General features: G+C 45.7%; 2 protein-coding genes across 4 annotated transcripts; one reads left to right on the forward strand and one right to left on the reverse strand.

Annotated features, from left to right (window-relative positions):
• Positions 1 to 103: 103 nt before the first annotated feature.
• phka1a (phosphorylase kinase, alpha 1a (muscle)) lies at positions 104 to 12,787 on the reverse strand. Of its 3 annotated transcripts, XM_053416425.1 has the most exons (34): positions 12,512 to 12,787; positions 11,542 to 11,700; positions 11,354 to 11,401; positions 11,008 to 11,176; positions 10,817 to 10,899; positions 10,625 to 10,705; positions 9,707 to 9,805; positions 9,481 to 9,627; positions 9,299 to 9,352; positions 9,011 to 9,133; positions 8,823 to 8,918; positions 8,636 to 8,743; positions 8,469 to 8,547; positions 8,256 to 8,390; positions 8,066 to 8,175; positions 7,843 to 7,987; positions 7,555 to 7,633; positions 7,156 to 7,316; positions 6,057 to 6,218; positions 5,886 to 5,980; positions 5,646 to 5,791; positions 5,304 to 5,457; positions 4,920 to 5,078; positions 4,708 to 4,837; positions 4,452 to 4,553; positions 4,239 to 4,354; positions 4,063 to 4,095; positions 3,791 to 3,826; positions 3,087 to 3,113; positions 2,278 to 2,322; positions 1,962 to 2,123; positions 1,764 to 1,817; positions 1,488 to 1,688; positions 104 to 1,404 (listed from the first exon to the last, which is right to left on the reverse strand). In XM_053416425.1, the coding sequence occupies exons 1-34, from the start codon at positions 12,587 to 12,589 to the stop codon at positions 1,231 to 1,233; spliced, it is 3,750 nt and encodes a 1,249-aa protein (XP_053272400.1). In that variant the 5' UTR covers positions 12,590 to 12,787; the 3' UTR covers positions 104 to 1,230. The 3 variants fall into 3 exon arrangements, with proteins under 3 accessions (XP_053272400.1, XP_053272401.1, XP_053272402.1); XM_053416426.1 differs by lacking the exon at positions 4,063 to 4,095; XM_053416427.1 differs by lacking the exons at positions 3,087 to 3,113; positions 3,791 to 3,826; positions 4,063 to 4,095.
• Positions 12,788 to 14,466: 1,679 nt separating this feature from the next.
• Positions 14,467 to 16,796, forward strand: hdac8 (histone deacetylase 8). The gene is made up of 4 exons (XM_053416428.1): positions 14,467 to 14,681; positions 14,762 to 14,814; positions 15,569 to 15,699; positions 16,651 to 16,796. The coding sequence occupies exons 1-4, from the start codon at positions 14,544 to 14,546 to the stop codon at positions 16,794 to 16,796; spliced, it is 468 nt and encodes a 155-aa protein (XP_053272403.1). The 5' UTR covers positions 14,467 to 14,543.
• Positions 16,797 to 20,834: the final 4,038 nt, after the last annotated feature.

Raw genomic sequence — 20,834 nt, forward strand, 5'->3', positions numbered from 1 at the left:
GTTAGCATCTCATCGGACACGCCCCCTGACGAAGCAGGTAGAGCGATCTGATTGGAGGACAACAAACTGCAGCAGAAGTTAGAAAAAGAAAAATTCAAACAACTTCTCTTTTCTCTTTTATTACAGAATTAGCTTCAAAAACAACAAAACAACGAAGGAACAGTTTGTTCAGTGGATATTATTCATTTCTCATATCACAGGCTCCTCCTCCTCCTGTTCTTCTCAACACATTAATGACCTTATTAATCTGAATTACTGGCTCACGATGGTTTGTTCTTCACGTGGAGAGACATTAAAACACCTGGAGAACAAAGTGTTAGAGTTGAAACGTGACCAACAGAGAGTAAAACAACCGATGATGAGAGTTTCACTGTTTTTATAATAAACTAAACTTATTAAAGTTAAAGTTCAGCTAGTGACGACAGTGAATTAAAGTGCTTCCCTTCTTTAAAGGGCTTAGAATCCACTGAGTAGTTTCAAAAACAACTTTCAAAAGAACAGCATCGTGCTAAAAACTCTTTATTCTCCAACATGAGAATAAATGTAAAGTCATATCTGCACAAACTCAGAGTTTCACACACACACACACACACACACACTTTTTACGAGTTAAGGCTTTAGAGAAATCTCCCAAACAGAGACACGTCTACATGTAAAATAAATAGATTTAATTATGAACCATTCTTTTTTACATCACACAGCAGGTAGGATTTTGAGGTATGGTGACATGAGACCAGGTCGGGGGTGCATTCACCTTCTCCCTCCACCAGCTGCACCACAGTCTGAGCAGATGTGGAAATAGAGCAGCATCAGCCTTAAGGATTATTTGTTTAACAGTGGTTACACAAGTTTCTATAAGTTCTTTAGAAAGTTAGATTCACTTCCACTGGTTTAAATATTATGCTTTGAAGAATATATTCATGAGCTCCTATAATGAACGTTAAATTATTAATTTTAAAGTTTGACATCGAGTGAAAGGAGTTAGATGAAAAACATTGATGTGCAGCTGCATAGAGTTAGCAGTTAGCTTAGCACAAAGACTGACAGCAGGGGGAAACAGCTAGCCTGCCAATAATTCATTTTATCATCTAACTCAGGACAAGAATTTCCCATAATTCCCTTTAGTGAAAATACTGTAACGTGTCTCGAACCCTCAGCCTCACGGTTCTATTGTAACTTTAAGGTAGAAAACGTCTTCACGTCTCAGTGGAGCTGCGTCACGGCGTCTTCTCACTGCACGGCACACGAGCCGCTGGGCAGCAGGTCCTGCACGTACTCCGCCACGGCCTTGGTGAGGTAGGTCATGCTCCCAAAGCGGCCACTGGGGGCGCTGTCGTACAGCAGCCGGCACACTCCGGTGGCCGGGTCCCTGTCCAGGATGTGCTCCGACGCCCCCAGGTCCATCTGGAGCAGAAGAAGAAGAACTTCAAATCAAAGAACTGATTACCACAACACTGAATCTGATGGTGGTGTGTGGCGCCGCCCACCTGGTCCTTGTAGAACATGTCGTTGGCGAGGTGCACGATCTTCTCGATGTGGATGATGGAGCCGATGCTCTGGATCTCCACGTCCGCCAGCATGGTGAGGACCAAGATGGCCTCCACCAGCAGCTGCCGGTACTCGGGCTGAGGGACGCGGTTCAGAACCGTCTCCACGTGGACGGCGAACTTGATCTCACCCGGCGTCATCTGGAGAAACATAAGTGAGACCAGATTAATAATGAACTGAAGCAACGAGGAGACTTTTGAGTGAAGAGCGTTTACCTCTCTGGTCGTAGAAGAAGGGAGAACGAAGCCCTCGATGGACAGACCGTGACACTGGAGGAAAACAGGTTTGATTCATCAGGACGTTGAACTCAATGTGGATTAAAGGTCCAAACAGTTGTGTTGTTTGTGTGTATTGTTGTGTTGCACTGACAGATCTGATCTAAGCTAACAACTGAGGCTCAGTGTGGCTCTGACCTTCTGCAGGATCTTCCAGACTTTCTGGTAGAACCCGACCGGGACTCGGTTCAAGGCGCCGTCCAGTCGCCTCCTGCGCAGCCACTGGCCGTGTCGGGTGTCCCTGCTGACGGGGACGCACTCCGGGATGTCCAGAGACTCTATTGACTGCATCCGGTACCTCTGCATCATCACAAACAGAGAGGACTCACTGCAGCTGCTGTTTGACTCTCACAGAACAGCGCCCCCTGCCTGTCCTGAGGCACATCACAATCCAGAAGACCACTCCCCAATCCTGAATTGTGATAAATATGAGATCGACAAATCGAATGTTTACCCCAGACTCGATGTTTCCTATGTCCAGCGACTGAGACCTCATTCCCTGAGACGCAGAAAAAAAGAGGAGGAGAAAAAAGAAGAAGAAACACAGATAAAAAACAGAGGTTGGTGGTGAGCAGAGAAACGGAGGGATGGAGCTTCTTCTTCCATCGATTCATCCAGAGTCACATCGTGCAAAAATCAAAATCAGGATTAGAAATCACAGACATCAGGTTAGAAAACAGTGAAATTAGAGATGAATTAACTGATTAGTTCCCTGGTGAGGAGGATTCCATGAAACAGCGCTAGGTGGCGCTAAAAACCCTGCACAGGAAAATAAAGATTCATCGTCATGTGACCGCGAATTCCCTGTTTCCATTTTACCAGAAGGACGAGAGATTAAACAAAAACGCGGTGTATAAATAACAAATCTTAAGCACAAATATCAGATATTCCCTTAATTGAGAAGCAGAAAGATAATTAGAACAATTATTAGTTGTTTCTCTACAAAAAGTAAAGAACAATCAACTACAGTAATTAAAGTTTTGAATTGAAATCAGCAGCCGTCAGAAATCAGAAAGTTAATACGGAGGAGTATCAGGCAAGAAAATTTAAAAGATGTAAATAACATCGCACTCAACGGGAGAAATGTTGTTCAAGTTTTCAAATATAATAAAATGAGTAATAATCTTTTTTTGTGTATTTTATGCCTGATCCCAATACTCGTCCATATGTAAACCAGTCACATGATCGGCTTCATGATCTTTAGTCGATGTTCACGAGAATTAAAACCCACAGAACCCAGTTTAACGTGGTTTTCAGAGTCACCTTGCGAGGAGTCAGAGACTGGTCCCACTGAAACAGACAACACACAAACTTTGTTTAAACTTTCTCTTTACAACCAAATCATTTCAAAGCCTGAAGCCTTTCCATTCACTGAAATCAAGCAACCACCATCCTCCTCCTCCTCCTCCTCCTCCTCCTCCTCCTCCTCCTCCTCCTCCTCCTCCTCCTCCTCCTCCTCCTCCTCCTCCTCCTCCTCCTCCTCCTCCTCCTCCTCCTCCTCCTCCTCCTCCTCCTCCTCCTCCTCACTCTGAGCAGCTCTGTCTTCCCTCTGCATCTGCATCAGAACTCTAAATTACAACTCATCTATTTTTAATTCCGTCAGATTTAACCGTTAACTCTCCATTTGTCCAGACTCTTATTTTGAATTTTGCATCATCACCACCAAAACCCAATAATAATTTTTCACAGCAAAACCAGTTAATGATATTAATATAAAAATGGTGAGTTCACAACAACACAGCAACATGAATTAACTCCTTCATCATCATCCTCATCCTCATCATCATCACCTCTGTGACCCGATCTGTTAAAGGCAGCCGGGTGTTGGTACCACAGGATTTGAAAAACTCATATTTTTAAAATCATACGCACACACGTATTATTGATTTCTACTGATATGTAAAACTTATTAATCAGATAAGCGGTGATTAACTGTGATTATTAATATTCCTTCACATGATCGTCACCTTGAATGGATCCGTCAGAGACAACCTGTGGTCCGCCTGCAACAAGAAAACCAGTTGGTGAAAGAATCACAGGAACCAAGCGGCTCTGGAGACGTTCACACCCACGACAACACAACTCATTCCACCGGCTCCACAATTCATCCGCAGCAACAATTCAGATTCACCGATTCAATTCCTACAAAACCTCCAGAATTCTCCCTTTGAATTTGTTTCTAAACCAAATTAGCGTCATCCAGCTGAATTAGCAGCTAATCTGAATCTGTAGTGGTCACCTTACTGGGATCCAGAGACAACCTGTGCTCCAGCTGCAACAAGACAAAACACTTTCAAACCAGCGTCCTCTCATCACGTTTACTCATCCTTTAAGTTATTTAATAAAAGAGTGAACAAACACAAACACACAATGTGAGAGGCTTGTTTTCTAATCGCACAACCCACAGGATCCTACCATCCGCATGTCGCTCTTCAGTTTGCTGATGCCGGCTCTCTCACTCTTGGTGGCGCCAACGTTTCCCAGATGATGGATGGAGATGGCCGGACTGACTCCAGTGTCCATCTCTCGCACTGAGAGGAGGGGGGGGGGGGGACGACCCACAAAAATACATGTTAAACACAAGTTTTCACATTTAGGATGTGATGCATGAGCAGGAGAGAGACTCACTGCTGCGCTGGACACCAAACTCCTTCCCACTCAGGATGTGGTGGAGGAGATTCTTCAGTTCAGAAGGACTCAAACTCATCAGACTCTCTGTGGCCTCCTCTCCTGCAGACACACACACACACACACACACACACACACACACACACAAACAAACACAGACACACACATATTTTGGGATTTAGCAGAATAAGAAAATGGGAGTGTTTCTGAAGCTGTGACTGGATATTTTCTGATTTGTTTGAACCGTGGTTCTCACCTGAGCAGTTGAGTGACTGAGCCAGTTCCGTGGCCATGACCTGGATGATGAGGCCGATCCGGAGCCGGAACATCTCGCTGAACAAACTGGGCTGAGTCCTGATGCTCATGGCCAGATACACCATGATCTCCTGGAGGAGGGAGGAGAGGAGGGAGATGAAGGACGAGGACAAGGTGAGGACAGGTTTAAATCTAGTGGAGGACACGACTCACCTGAGTGAGAATGGCCACGCTGATGTTGTTGTCGCTGGCCTCGTCGATGAGCGCCGCCAGCTGGTCGGCCGGGATCGGAGCCGTGATGGTTTTCTCTCTGGGCTCCGGAGGCAGACCCACGGTCAGGTGCTTCTGGTGCGCCAGCAAATCAGAGCAGGCCTACAGAGCGGGGGAGAGAGAGATCACAACCAATCAGAGAGGAGATCTGGAGAAGGTGAGATGAGGGGGAAGTTTGTGAAGGAATGGAGGAGGAGAAGAGAGGGAGGATCTGGATGTTCAACAGCTTTCTCAAGTGAAATGGAAATAAAAGAAAGGTTATCATACTATATAAAACAATATTAAATAAATAAATGAATTAATGTCTCTCTCTCTGTGGTTTCCTACCGAGTCGAGCTCCTCCACCTTCTTCCTCAACATGCCGGAGATCATCCTGATGAGGCCCCACAGCTTGAGGTCTCCAACCTTCTCATACAGGTCGGTGAGCAGCGTCTGCACCGTGGAGCCTTTACCGTGCAGCTGAGTGTCCCAGTCCATGCCCCTGTTAACAAGACCCACAACAACACACACACACACACACAGAGAGACACAACAACACAAACATGCACAGAGGTCGATAAACGCTGCATTAAAGATGGTCATACTGTGTTTAAATTAAAGTATATATCATGATAGAATAAACTGTTTCTGCTATTTTTAAATGTTTGTGTTCCTCTTGTGTTATCTCACTTGTCCTTGAAGAGGATGTGGAGGATGTCAGCCTGGTCCTGCAGACTCTGTGTGTCCTTCAGCATCAGGACCAGAGCCTCGTAGTCGATTCCTCCGCTGGCCTCTCGGGGGATTCCGCTCTCTGAGGTGATCAGCACCTGTGGAACCTGGAGGTGGAAACGTTCACTTTGAGTGATCACAGAGGAAAAGAAGAAGAAGAAGATGGAGCAGATGAACGAACTGAAGGGAATGGACACCCACCCCACTCGCTTGTCCCTCGGGGGGGTCGGGGAGGTTCAGGTTGAGGGACGGCTGACGGGAGCGGAACAGTTTGTTCGCCAGGTACATGTTGACGTCTGGACACAAACAGGGAGGAGATCTCATTCTGCAGGTTGATGCACGTGGAGACGTCTCAATGAAGGAGCCACTCACTGTGCACGTTGAGGTCCTGAGCTTTGTTCATCAGAGACACCATCTCCTTCGTCTTGGTGGCCGCCGCCCTGAACCGGCCCAGCCCCCCGGCCTTCTGTTTGGGCCTCTTGGGCGCGGTGTGGGCCAACAGGTGGTCCAGGTACTGAGCCAGGTCGTCCGCCTCTGGACACGGGGACAAGGGGACGGATTGAGGGGACAGGAGATCGAGAGAGGACGTGAGGTGAAGAGCAGGACGAAGGGAAAAGTGAGGACAAGAGATAAAGAGAAGCAACAAGGGTCATGGTTTCAAAAACAAGTTTACAACTCTTAACTACAGGTCCTCAAAAAGTAAAAGAACCAAATCATCAAAATCAAATCATCCAACATTCAAATATCTTTAAGTAATTACAAGTGTCGTTCTTTTATAACATATATTGACATGAAAAAATGTATTAACAATAAAACCTAATGTATTTTTATAACTTGAGAGGTACCTGTGAAAATAAATGCATTAATGAGTCAGCTTAGTTTGACTGTAGCGGTTATTATTATCGATCAAAATGCAAAATGTAAATATATTAAGATCATCTGCAGGTTCATGCACATGCAGCCGGTCACACGGGACATTTTACAACATGCGTGTATATTAAATTAAGACGTGCGTCAGTTTTAAGACTCTATCGTCCATGAAGTTGAGGTTATCAGTCATTTAAATGCAACATCTATTTTCTAAAATATCAAAACAACGACTGTTAATAAAGGTTGAGAAACTCGCGGCTTCATTTTAAACAGAGAGATGCAAACAGCACAAAATCACCATGCTGAGGTCAAAGGTCAGTTATGTTAAATGATGATAAAACAGGGAAATTGTTATGAATCATGTTTGATGATGTATTTTAGGTTCAATCTCTTTCAGGTGAGGAATATTAAAAGTTACTCGTTGAATTTAGTATCAGGTTCATATGTTTAATTTGTGTTAATAGTGACTCAGAGCATCTGCACTTTGCACAGATGTATTTACAACCACAGTCTTAGACCACGTGAGAATGAACATGGTCAGACCAGTGATGGAAATCAAAGAAACACCAACTGGCATCATTTCCATCAAGAGGCTTCTTACCATCATCATAACGTAACTCATGCACGTATCCATCGTCGCTACTGTCATCATCACACTGGACCGTGCGGTGGCCCATGCTGCCGGGAGCCTTACCGTCCAGGAAGCTCAGGTGGGCGCAACAGGAAGTGGTCAAGAACTCCGACAGCTTCCCCGTCTGGATCCTGGGAAGGAGGAAGAGGAAAGGATGAAGGGTTTGTGTGCGTCTAAAAAGTTTATTATATTTATAAATGTTATTTTGACCCCCCTGGGAATCGAGAGTTCCAAGTCATCCCTCAAGAGAAATATCAGAGAAGTGGTATTTTCTCTCTGTTTTACTTTATTCTTTTCATTTAATTAATTAATTTAACAAAATATACAATCATTGTGTCAAAGGAGTTCATTTTCTACAGGAGCATTCACCTCACTCCTCCATAGTATCCGTCCTGTAGCTTCTTCAGTGTGGCCAGGACGGCCGGGTCCAGGTTTGTGTGGTCTTCAGCTGAAACACACACACACACACACAGAATAGAAACACACACATAATGTCCTTCTCTGTGTAACTCTGGTGAGTGGGTTCGATTCCCTCAGAGAAGAACTGAATCTGTCACAATCAGCTTCAGCAAGTTACAGCAGCGTTCAGTTGGGTTTTTTCTCTGCATTGTGAGTGTGTGTGTGTGTCTGTGTGTGTCTGTGTGTGTGTGTATTTACTCAGCATAGTCTGTGAAATGGGAAACGTGACCGTGGGGCGTCCGGTCATCCTCCATCTGGACGACAGGTAGGAGATCTCTGTCCTCAGCATCTCCACGATCATCTTGTTGTCCAGCGCCAGGTAGAACTGCTGGTGGTCGATGAACTGGAGCGATGAAATATGAAAGATCACTATCATAATCATAATAAGTCTGATGTTCACTCCTTGTATTTGCCTGCTGACCTGAGGAGTGAAGGTGAACATGGTGTTCCTGATGATGTAGAACTTGGAGGTTCCCAACACCCCGATCCTCCGGTAGGGTCGCCCGGTCAGACCGAGCCGGGGGTTCCGTCCTGGGAGAAATGGAATGTGACTCGATTAAATATGATTTAAAATATGGAATGAGGTTTCTTCTAAAAGCTGTTTCTTGTACCGAGTCGGGCGTAGATGTGGCTCAGGACTTTGGGCGGCTGCACGTGGATGGGATGGATGTCGTCCACCGTCTCCACCTCGATACCGTTCTTCATCAGCAGATCTTTAATCTCCTCGGTCTCGGCCAGGATGGACACTGGAGGACAGAGACAGACGGGTTCAACAAGCATCTCTTTGACAGCTCAGGGCCTCTCGGTGTCTCCTGAGGACTCACCCTGTACGACCACGTCCGGCTTGGGGATGGTGGAGAATCTCCGGTTCAGAGGGTCGATCTCCCCGGGAGCAAGGAAACCCTGGAACATGACAAATAAACATTAAATAAAGTGTTTGTGTGCAAATTGTTCACATCACCAGTTCTTCTTCTGTGAAACGACGGCTCACCTCGGACAGAAGGTTTCCCAGGATGTACAGAGACTGTCCCCACTTCAGAGGACACTTACCCATAGGAACCCTTTCCACAGAGTGAGGGTTCAGGCACTCCTCCTCCACCTGGAAACGCACAACATGTGAAAACCAGAATACAAAGCATGAAAACAACACAAACAACACTTTCCCCTGGGCTCCTCACCTTGTCTGCGGGGACACTGTAGAGCTCCGGGACCAGACGCAACCCGTCCTTCTGTTTGACGAGGATTCCCTCCAGAGCCTCCTGGTACTCCTGCACCTGAACAGAGGAACCAGAGTCGGATCCGTCTCTCGGGACAGATGTTCACACGAGGGACGACTTGTACACACACACATGCAGGTGAGGACTACCTGTTCCGGGCTGTTGATGAAGATGCCGTCCAGGATGAGGTAGGTCCAGAAGAGCGGCCACTCGCACTCGATGTTCTCAAACAGCTTCAGCTCGGCAGACTCGTAATAGAGTCGGTTCGGATCCTGAGGGGACACGGGTGGAGACAGAATCAGAGACAGAAACATGTCTTTTGTCCTATTTTCTAACAATTCTCAGAGCCAGAGATTGAACATATTCTTTCCAACTCGAGAAACGTTTAATGAAAGACCAGAGACGAGAGTGGACGTGAGACCAGGACAGAACTTTACCTCTTTCGGTGTCTTGTGTCCGTCTCTGAGGAACCTGCAGCAGCCGTATCGACCCTGAAAGGACGGGAGACGTTTAATAAAACACACAATGTACTTTCCCTCTTCCTCCTCCATCTGTAACAATCACATCACTATGTAGAGCCTCATATTCTCTTCAGGTTCCATAAAGCCCCCCCCCCCACCTGGAGTTTGGAGATGATCTCCTCCTTGGTGATGTTGACCAGGTTGATGTCCTCCACAGCAAACGCAGGGTAGGAGATGATGGACAGGACTCCGGCGTCCACCTCTTTGGAGATGGACGCTTGGGGCAACATGGAGGTCAGGATGGACTGAGGGGGAAAGATAAAACAATGTCAAACGATGTATATGTGTGTGTGTTTGTGTGTGTCTGTGTGTGTGTGTGTGTACCTGGCAGTGCTGGATGTCGTCAGCCAAGGCGTGCACCACAGATCCAGGTCCTCCTTTGGCTCCGAACAGGTTGAGGTCGTCCAACGCCTCCAGAGCTGCCTGCAGGACACACAGCAGAACACAGCATCACATCTGTATCTCCCACAGACTCACAACTCACAACACACGACACACAACTGAAATATCACAGTTGTTGTCATTATCTGGATACGGAAACCCCCTCAATCAGTGGACAACATTACGTGTAAGTGTGTGTTTCATTCAAATGCTAAAAATGACACGTAATTAGAAGAGCTTGGGACGTCCTGCAGCGGTGCCTGTTTCCAAAGTCTTAAATTAGACTCTGTGTGTGTTTGAGTGTGTGTGTGTGTGTGTGTGTGTGTGTGTGTGTGCATTGAGGCCATTCTTGGAAGACCACAGAGAACCTGATACCTCCTGTTTGCTGTCGGACAAGGACAGCACTGGGTCGGACGCAGAGGGAGGGAGAGGGAACAGCGCGTTGTGTTAAAATCTCAGAACTGAAATGTTTGTGTTGAGTTTTTAAAATTCAGGGTTGTTGTTTTTTATGAAACCAGACAAAGCTCCAACACAAAAATGTTCTTAATTAACTAAAAACATGTCTGATGACCGAAATATAACATGAATCCATACGGAGGTCAGTTACTGCCGAGTACACAACGTCTCCCATCTGATCCTGAGTCAGTGTGGGTTGTGTAAAGGTCAGCGTAAAGGCCGCCACAGTGACCAGACACCTTGCTCCGTGCCAGACGGCTGACCCCGGAGCAGCTGTTGTGATTTGTTTCAAAAGTTCTGCCATCGCTCCGGCTGCTTCGGCTCCTCTCATCAGCCCGTTTCTACAGCTTGAGTTTGTGTGTTTACTGTGTGTGTTTATGTGTGTGTTTGTGTGTGTGTGTTCACCTTGGCCATGCCGATAGAGCTGACGTTGATCTCAGTGATGCCCTGGTTGGTCTTGTCTCCTCTTTCCCACATCCCATAATCCTGCAGGGAACCAGAGAATCAGACGGGGACGTTAATGCTCAAGAAAATATAACAACACACAAAACTGACACACAAAGGACCGAGACTTCCTGTGAACCAATCAGAACTCACCGCCACTTTATAAGCTGCCTCGATGTAGAACATGAGATTCTGAACCACGTCCACTTCATCCTGCGTGTAGACGATGTGAAGGCCTGGAACACACGCGTGACCGTGAGCACACACATGCAGAAAAAAACACAAACAATAAATCCCATCGAGGGTTCAGAACCACAACATGGATCCATGAGGGGTTTATTCACCGGATGCCGTCATCTGAGCGAGGAAGAACAGGAAGAGGGAGGTGGCGTCCACCTGCAGGTGTCCCCACTCGTCGTCTCCCACCACCGGGGCGCAGGTCTTGGTGTTGTACTTGGCGTGGAGGGAGTCCGAGGTGCTCCTGCTGTATTTGAACTTCTCCACCTTGTCCAGCTGAGGACGGAGGAGACACGTCAGTGAACTGGGATTCATCACAAGATCTGATGGGTTTGGTTTGTTGGGACTTGGAGGAGGTAAGAACCCTGATTGCAGTTTCAGTCTGAGGTTTAAATCCCTCATCCTGCGTGTGTGTGTGTGTGTGTGTGTAAAAGCAACACACAAAGAACGTACCTGCCGCATGATGCACTGCAGGACACCTCTCATCAGCTTCACCACATTCTAGACAAAAGGAAAGAGGAAGAGGAAGAGAGGGTTAAATGTCAGTATTGTCAACACACTCTTCTTCCTGGTGTCCACACTGAGGAACCTGAGACTCTTCATCAGCAACACAATGACCACACACACACACACACACCCACCTGCTCCAGCTCGTAGGCCTTGGCCTTGTCCTCGTCCCGGTCTGCGTTCTTCCTGTAGGCGAGACTCAGGGCCCACACGGACAAGATGCTGTAGACGTTGTCTCTCACCCACGCGTCCGGCTGATCCGGGCTGCCCGGCAGGAGACCGGTCACCGGGTCCTGTGGGGGACACAGAGAGGTCAAAGGTCAGGGGGTCAGGGGGTCATCACAGACTGAGGAGGAACCCTGGACAGTTGTGTTGTGTAGCTTCGATCGCACAAACACTGTCAGTTTCCATTTAGAGTGTCGTCAGTGAGTCCGGTGCAGAACCACTCGTCTCCCAGGGACCAGGTTTGGACATTAGTGCACTGATCCATCTGAGCAGTGAGCCGTGCACAGCCCCGGGCCGGCTGCCATGAGGGACGGGTTCAGACGGGGACAGATGGGGACAGACGGGGACAGACGGGGACTTCACACCCAGTGGGTTGGACACTTCTCAGCATAGAGAGGACATTGTGATGCATGTGAGCGTCTCAGGGAAGAGTTTAGTTTGAAGTGGACCCTTGTACAAAATCAAGTCCACGAAAAGAAGTGGGTCAGATCTGTGTGTCCAGGTCTGGGACTAATGTGCATTGAGGAATTTGTTTAAATGCATTGTGCAAACACACAACACAACACAACACAATACAAAAAACAACTCTTTACACTGTGTTAGCGGATAATTATCGCGATAATTACCGAGTACCGTCCAGCTCTCATTCAGACACACACTTGACAACTGTCACAAACACACACTCAGGCTTTGACTGTGTGTTGTGTGTGTGGTTGTAACTGTTGTCTTGCGAAATGTGACTTTACTACAGGAGCTACCCGCAGCCATGACACTTTCCTGTGAGACCTGACCTTACTACAGATGATAACATGATGTTAACATGATGATAACATGATGTTAACATGATGATAACATGATGATAACATGATGGAGTCGCACCTGGTGCTTCATGATCGTCTGATGGATCATCCGGGCATAGTTGTCCAGCTTCACGCCCGAGTTGCTGCGGCTCCTCATGGTGACAGCTCCGCGGTTCACTTCAGGTTCAACAACAACGAGCCGCTTCAGAGACTCCGCGGGGGGCTCATGCCTCCGGGCACCGGGGGGAGGAAGGCTGGTTTCCGGGGTTCAGGAGCCACAAGCACCGCCGCTGCTCCGGTTCTCCTCGGAATCAACAAGTGGATCTGCAGCGGGGACCGGACACCAGCGAGCTGCGGTAAGCTAACTGAGGCTAACCGCTACGGGACAGGAAGTGAGCAGCTGCTGCCTTCAGAACAAAAGCACATATAATTCACTTTACTCAGATGTATTGTTATTAATAAGGAATAATAGTATTGTTGTTGTTATTAATAGGACACACCCTCTTTTAATATTATCTATATTTCTAAAAAAATCAATAGCTTCCTGACTCCAAATAATACCATTGACAAACAGGGCACTACTCTTTTAGGGCTTCAAATTTGATTTTAGTGTTTTTTTAAATATCATACATTTCTCAATAGCTTGTAATGTGACCAACTTCATATTAAGTTTTAAAACAAATTCCCCACAAGGACACAGACGTAGTGATTCACTCCCTTGTTGTCTTAATATACTGATTTCATGTGTTTTATACTGTAAAATGACAAAAGTATTATTAAGGTTATCAGCCATTTCACCACAACTATACAAATCATAATACTTCAGAAGAATGAAATGGTTCTAAATGATTACTGCTTGTCCAATTTCCCTTCTCTGTACTTTTATTATAATATTTGCCGAGTACTGAGTATTTTATTTTGAATTGTGAAACCGGAAATGATGTTCTTTCCTGAAAATAACTTGGCACATGTGAAAGTTTTGATGTTTGAAGTTTGTCCAGTGGAAGAATTTTAATTAGTGATGTAATAAATATTGTTTTAACAGCGATGACTGCTATTTAAATAGTAACTTTGTGGGGAAAGTGACACCTGATCTGTCAAACGCGACCAGGAAGCAAACAGAGGCAAAAACAAAAACAAAATTGAACATGTAAAGAATATTCACTGTTTTATCTCTGTGTTCTCCTTAGGCACGATTACAACATTAATTCCGAATAAAATCATGATATTTTACATTTGTTATGATGGTTGTTTGGTGCAAAACAGCTGTTTTTGGCGCCGTTTAGTGAAAAGTTTGAGGTACTTCAAGTCTGTGTGAGTATTCTCTTCTTATGTGACTTTCTAACCGTATAAACTTAAGTTACTACAATCAATTAAATATCTATAAATCCATATTTGCACACTTAACATTAAATACCTTATAAAACGTGTATCTATACACATACACATACATGAACATAAACCTGTGTTGAACTAAAAGGACAAACGCTGGGTGCTGAAATTACAATTCATTCATCAATTAATTGATTATAATTGAAGACTACAAACATTCCCAGAATCCTTCCCGCTCGGTGCTCCTTCCTAAAACTATCCGGAAGCTCCCGGAACTGGGGGTTCGATGCTCTGTGACCGTTCCATCGTCTCTCCCCCCCACTTCACCAAAATAATATAAATAACTTCATTGATTGTTATATAAATCAAGAATATGCTCTATAATTAATTAACCAATTTGACTTGTTTGGAGAAAAGACTACATTACTTCCCAGAATGCATCTTGCTTGGTAGTCCGTGCGTAAATAGCATCCGGCTTCCCGACCGAGCTCAGTTTGTAACGGTTCCAGCAACTCTCCGTGTTATTAACCTCTAAAAACCACACCAACACCATTATTAAAAAACAGAGACACTTCAATAAAGGTCATACGAACATTTTAATGATACTTTTGTATGATTTAATCATCTTTATTCGTCCTGTACCGGGGCGGAACGCTGGTCTCCCCGGCCCGGGATGGCACGGGGGCTGTTGACGCTGTGACACCAGGCTGCCGCTCCATCGCTGTGTCTTCGTCTTCTCTCGAGTTTCAGGTGAACGCTCGGATTCGAACTGCTCGTCCATGAGTCGCAGAGGGGACATAGATGAGGACAGCGATGAGGACAGAGACGAGGACCGCGCCGGGACCCGCTCCGTGGCGTACGTCCACAGTTCCCAGTACATCGAGACGTGCGACACTTTGTCCAAAGTCCCGCACCGGGTGAGCGAGGACACTCCGCAGCTCGTGTCCTCTCATTGTGTGCTCGTGTTCTGACTGTGTGTTGTTTCCCTCACGTGCAGGCGAGCATGGTCCATTCCCTGATCGAAGCCTACGGGCTGCTGCGACACATGAGGTGAGAACATGCTGCGGCTGCTGCTGGTTGTTGGTTCCAATCCCTGATTCAGGGGGAGACACTGAGACTTCAGGTGGGAGTCGTGGAGCTGCTGCTGCTGCACAGAGGGTTGTTGGTTCTGAGAGGAAGAGATGGTTCAATACACCGAGAGATCCTAGTTCACAGAGAAGGGTTAGAGGACATCTAAGTAAACAGAGAGACAGCCAGAGGGACAGATAGATGGATGGAGAGTTAGATAGATAGATGGATGGACATTAAGATAGATGGATGGAGAGTTGGATAGATAGATAGATAGATAGATAGATAGATAGATAGATAGATAGATAGATGGACAGATAGATAGATAGATAGATGGACAGACAGATAGATAGATGGACAGACAGACAGACAGATAGATAGACAGATGGAGAGTTAGACACACAGATATATAGATAGATAGATAGATGGATGGACAGACAGACAGATAGATGGACAGACAGACAGATAGATAGATAGATAGATAGATGGACAGACAGATTAATAATTAGTCCAACTATGACGATGCTGATATCAAGGAGTTAAATATTCAGGATTTATATCAACTGATATTTAAGTTTGATTTTACTTTGAAACTCTGTTATTGACAAAAACACTGAGAAGGTTGAAAGAGAAAATTAATTCACATCTTTTGTAAAAGAACAGTCAACTCCAGCTCCTCAGCTCGTCTAATATCTGTGTTGTTCAGGCTCTGATTGTATGAAAACATTTCCCTCAGTGTGGTGAAGCCTCGTGTTGCCACCATAGAGGAAATGGCCAAGTTCCACACGGACTCGTACCTGGAGCATCTTCATAAAATCAGCCAGGACGGAGACAACGACGACCCCCAGTCAGTCGACTACGGCCTGGGTGAGGAAAACTCATTTTACTTCCATTTGGATTCATTTAAGATTCAAATGTGGCTTCAAAAGGGAAGTGGAGGAAGAGATGGGTTTAGAATATTCAGGTGCAGTTCCTGTTTCTTAGCAGCAGGGGGCAGTATGACACTGGTTTTCAAAACATTACTTAAACTAAAAAATACAACTTTCCCGTAACTTTGCTTTTCTTTCCAAGTTAGTCTTTGTTTATTTTCTGCCTTTTATTGAAACAATCAGAACTTGTTTAAAGATTTGACTGGTTCTAACTGGAAGCTGCACTGGGTGAGACGCAGTGGAAACAGGATCCACTGGTTTGTTGCTCTGGGATTTTTCTCCCTCAGCCCAAAGTTTACATTTCTATCTTTAGAATCATCCTCCTTGTTTTTAATTCCTTGACTTGTTGCCTAACGCTGCCTCTCCTCTCTCCTCTCTCCTCCTACCCTCTCTCCTCTCTCCTCTCTCCTCTCTCCTCTCTCCTTCTCCCCTCTCTCCTCTCTCCTCTCTCCTCTCTCCTCTCCCCCCTCCGCTGCTTCTCTTTTACATCCTCGACTCATCCCTCATCCTGTCCTCTTCCTCCTTTTGTATTCCAAACACCTTTCTCTCTCTCTCTCTCTCTCTCTCTCTCTCTCTCTCTCTCTCTCTCTCTCGTTGCTCCACCTTTACCCAGATTAAGATCTTTCTCTCACTCTATTTCCACACTCCATTGTTTTCTATCCCTCACACCCATTCTCTTCAATTCTGTCTTCCTCTTTTCATTGTCCTCTTCATTTCCCTTTTTAATAAATGCACGTTATAGGATATGTAAACATTGCCCCTGCGATATCTTTAGTATGTTAAACTCTTTTTAAATTAACTGATTTCAAACCAGCACATTTATCTTTATTGTTGACGTTTTATCATGTTTCTTCTCTCCTCTTTCCCTCGACCCCCCCCCCCCCCCCAGGTTATGACTGTCCCGTGGTAGAGGGGATCTTTGACTACGCAGCGTCAATAGGGGGCGCTACACTCACCGCAGCTCAGTGTCTGCTGGACCAAAAGTGTGAGGTGGCCATCAACTGGGCCGGGGGCTGGCACCACGCGAAGAAGTGAGGCTGCACCGTCAGGCGCAGACATCACATCATAGATCAGCACTTTGGAAGATAAATGACGGAAGATTAATACTTTAATAAACTTTTTCTGTCTCTCTCCTCCAGGGACGAGGCGTCGGGGTTCTGCTACGTGAACGACGCCGTGTTGGGAATCCTCAAACTGAGGGAGAAATATGAGAGGGTGCTTTACGTGGATGTTGACCTGCATCACGGAGATGGTACACAACACACACACACACACACACACACACAATACATCCAGGCTTTAAAGGTTTGTCATTATTTCTCTTCTTCTCCTCCTCCTCTCTGCAGGTGTGGAAGACGCCTTCAGCTTCACCTCCAAAGTCATGACCGTCTCACTGCACAAGTTCTCCCCCGGATTCTTCCCAGGTTCGATTCTCACAGATGTTGAACAGGAAACATGTTTTTCTTGTGATAATCTATCTAACGTGAACATGTAGTGAAAGATAAATGTGTGTGTGTGTTCAGGTACAGGGGACATGTGTGACACGGGGCTGGGTAAAGGACGCTGGTACGCCGTGAACGTCCCCCTGGAGGACGGCATCAAGGACGACAGATACTACCAGATCTTTACCAGGTACACACACACACACACACACACACACACACACACAAAGGGAAATATTGGAAATTCCCTCTGCAGCTCTGAGTCGACTTTGAAGAATTGTTTTCCTTGTGGATCCCTGAGGAGAAATTCTATTTTCCCTCCCCTCCCCTCCCCCAACCGCAGGGCCCCTCCCTGCAAGTCAAAGGTCTCGGTCAGTTATGGAACGCTCGCCTTGGAGCGGGTGCCTATTCAGGGTTTTTTGCTCAAGGGCACTTCAGCAGGGGATTCCCTCCAACCTCAGGTTTTCACAGCTGAAGTATTTCTGTCCTCGGCTTTCACAGATTCTCATGAAAACCTCAAAGTAAACACGGGATCTGATTTTACTGATTTAAGAAGTGAAAAGTGAATATAATCCGGATTTCAAAAGGAATATTTACTTTATTTGTAGTTTCTGAAGTCGTAACAAACTACATTTGTGCAACAGAGTTGTGTAACGGCACCTGTGTGTTCACTGGCCCCTTGTTGTGCAGTGTGATGCAGGAGGTGCGGGCGCAGTTCAACCCGGAGGCCGTGGTGATGCAGCTGGGAGCCGACACGATGGCCGGCGACCCCATGTGCTCCTTCAACATGACGCCGGTGGGGGTGGGCAAGTGCCTCCAGTACGTCCTGCAGTGGCAGCTCCCCACTCTGCTGCTGGGAGGAGGTACGGGTGTGATGTGTTGTTTGTATTTGTGTGTTTGCATAGGTGTACGTTCATGTGTGTGTGTGTGTGTCCCTGTGCATGTGGTGAATAATCATCTTTTATCTTTGTGTTTGTTTGTTTTTACTTTGAACGTCAGGGATTTACTCACATATCCACATTTACAGACGCACATACAGTACACACACACACACACACACACATGCAGACACACACACCGTGCTCTGTTCCAGACCCCTCAGCCCTCGGCCAGATGATAGCGACTAATTATACGACACAATGAAGCCATTTTACTCAACTACAATCCCACCTCTCTTCCTTTCTCTCCCTCCCTCTCTGTCCTACATACTTTCTCTTCATTACATCCTCCTATTTTTGGAGGTTTTATATTGCTCCTCTTCATCCTTCATCCCTTTTTTATTCCTCTTTCCTGTGTCGATACATTTCAGCCCCTCCAGTTTGAGGTTCTTCTATTTTCCTAATATGCATTAAAGTAAAATTGTCGAACCCTCCAGAGTTTACAAGAAACCCAAAGCTGCAGTGGCACAGTTCAAACATTCCACTGTAATTTCCCCTTAATACCAAACTACAGATTATTTTACAACTCAGCCTTGAAACCAAAAATATTCTGCCTTTTCTCTCAATGTTGGCAAATAAAACCCACCACAGAAAAGTTCCCTCCCTGAAGCACAACTGAAGAGTTTCATAATCGTAGAACCAGAAGAAATCTGCATAAACAGAGGATATTTTATTAAAGAGTAAATGTCTTGTTTTAGCAGAATTGACAATAAAACAAGAATCTCATGGTTTTCAAACTCCCGGTCTCGTGGGCTGAAGGTGATTTCCCTGAAAGTTGCTCTGTACACAAAGATCTTTGTTGTGTTGTCTGTTTGTTTGTTTGTCAGCAGGATTATACAAAAACCCACGATACAGATTTCCATGAAACACATCTGTGCCTAAAATTAGTTCTTTCTTCATCCTTCCACCCGGTTTCCTGGAAATCTGTTGTGTAGTTTTTGTGTAATCCGGCTGACGACAAACAACACAGGTCAAAACTGAATCTCATTGGTGAATCATACTTCACATAAGTATTTTAGAATATTTGTTTTGTCCCTCTGACTTTGAAGAACTTTCCCGGTACTGAGCTGTGATCAGATAAAGTTTGAGAGGTTTGGATTTCAGGAGAACCGATGTTCAGTAGCTGCAGCTTGTAACCACATAATGACGAGCCTCTCTTAATCCTACCCCCCCCCCCCCCCGTCTCTCACCAGGAGGTTATAACCTGGCTAACACGGCTCGCTGCTGGACCTATCTGACGGCCGCGGTTCTGGGAAAGACCCTTTCCTCCGAGATACCGGACCACGAGGTAAAACAACACACAATCTCTCTCTATTGTGGCCGTAGTCACACACATTTACATATTCCCACATGAGCACAAATGTGCTCATTCATTGCACCGTCACACAAAAAAGCCACAAAAAAAACACACACACCCCCTTGTGCTCGCCGTCTGCTGAGTCACTCCGGCTAATCAAGGATGGCCGCCCACTTCTCAGTGAAGGGGTGTGTCTCCAGGTGTGTGTGTGTGTGTGTCTGTGTGTGTGTGCGTTTGAATTGTAGTAGTGTTGACAATTTCTTTCCGTTCGCCTCATCTACCACAGACCTTCACATCTCATCTCTTAGCAATGGTGAACTTTAATTTACCATATTACAGATTTGAATACACTTGTTTATAAATATAAGTTAAATAATTACTTGATTACTTTGGGAAATACTTTTAATTGACTTTCTGAATATGATGAAGTTTCCCTGTTTTAACCATAGACTGTAAATAAAGATGGACGACACAAAAAACAAACAAAAGTGAAGCCAAAGTGTCCCCATCGCCCCCTGGTGGCAAGCTGCAGTATGCGTCATAACCCCCACCTCCTCCATGTCAGTTAAAAAACAAGCTTAATACATTTTTAAGGTCATTTTAGGTCGTTCTTCTCACACTGATGTATGTTAAAGTTTGGTTCTAATGTTTTATATGATGATTTAGGGGGAGACGTGTCATCCATCTTTATTTAGAGTCATATGATGGAGACCAAGTAAACTTCAGCAGCTTGGAGACAGTGGAGATTTAAAAGTTCCTGATTCTCCAGATGAAAGTGACCTCGGAGGAAAGATTAATAAACGAGGAGATGGACGAGTGGGACGAACGTTAGGAGCTCACGTACAGTAGCTGTGTGTGTGTGTGGGGGGGGGGGGGGGACAAAAGTGTCTCTCTGCAGGTTTGATTTAGTGAGGGAGGAAAATGCCGCGGTAATTTATGTTTGTGAAAGAACTGTCATGTGAGCGCTCTTCATTCTGTGAACCAGTAAATCAAATGGAGACGTCCTCTCTCAGAAATCCGTCCGTCCATCTGTCTCTGACACAAAGAGGCTCTTTCTCCAGCAGCTGATTTTTTTTTTTAGACCTTGTCTTGGTCAAATGTAATGAATAGCTGTGTGTCTCTGTGTGTGTGTGTCTGTGTGTGTGTGTGTGTGTGTGTGTGTGTGTGTTCTGACCCTGATGAAGGTGCCTCTTGTTTCTCCTCGTCAGCGTCCAATGGCCCTAAATAGCCTTTGACCTCATTAAGAAGCACTCATTGAAAACAAAGCAACTATCAGTGCGGGCAGCTGCCACAGACGATGGAGATGAGGGGACGCACACACAACACAGACACACACACACACACACACACATGTTTAAACAAACACCTTTCTAAGTGCTCATTCACTTTTTTATTT

The sequence above is a fragment of the Pleuronectes platessa genome, chromosome 23 (assembly GCF_947347685.1).
Source record: "Pleuronectes platessa chromosome 23, fPlePla1.1, whole genome shotgun sequence".
Taxonomy (NCBI): Eukaryota; Metazoa; Chordata; class Actinopteri; order Pleuronectiformes; family Pleuronectidae; genus Pleuronectes; species Pleuronectes platessa.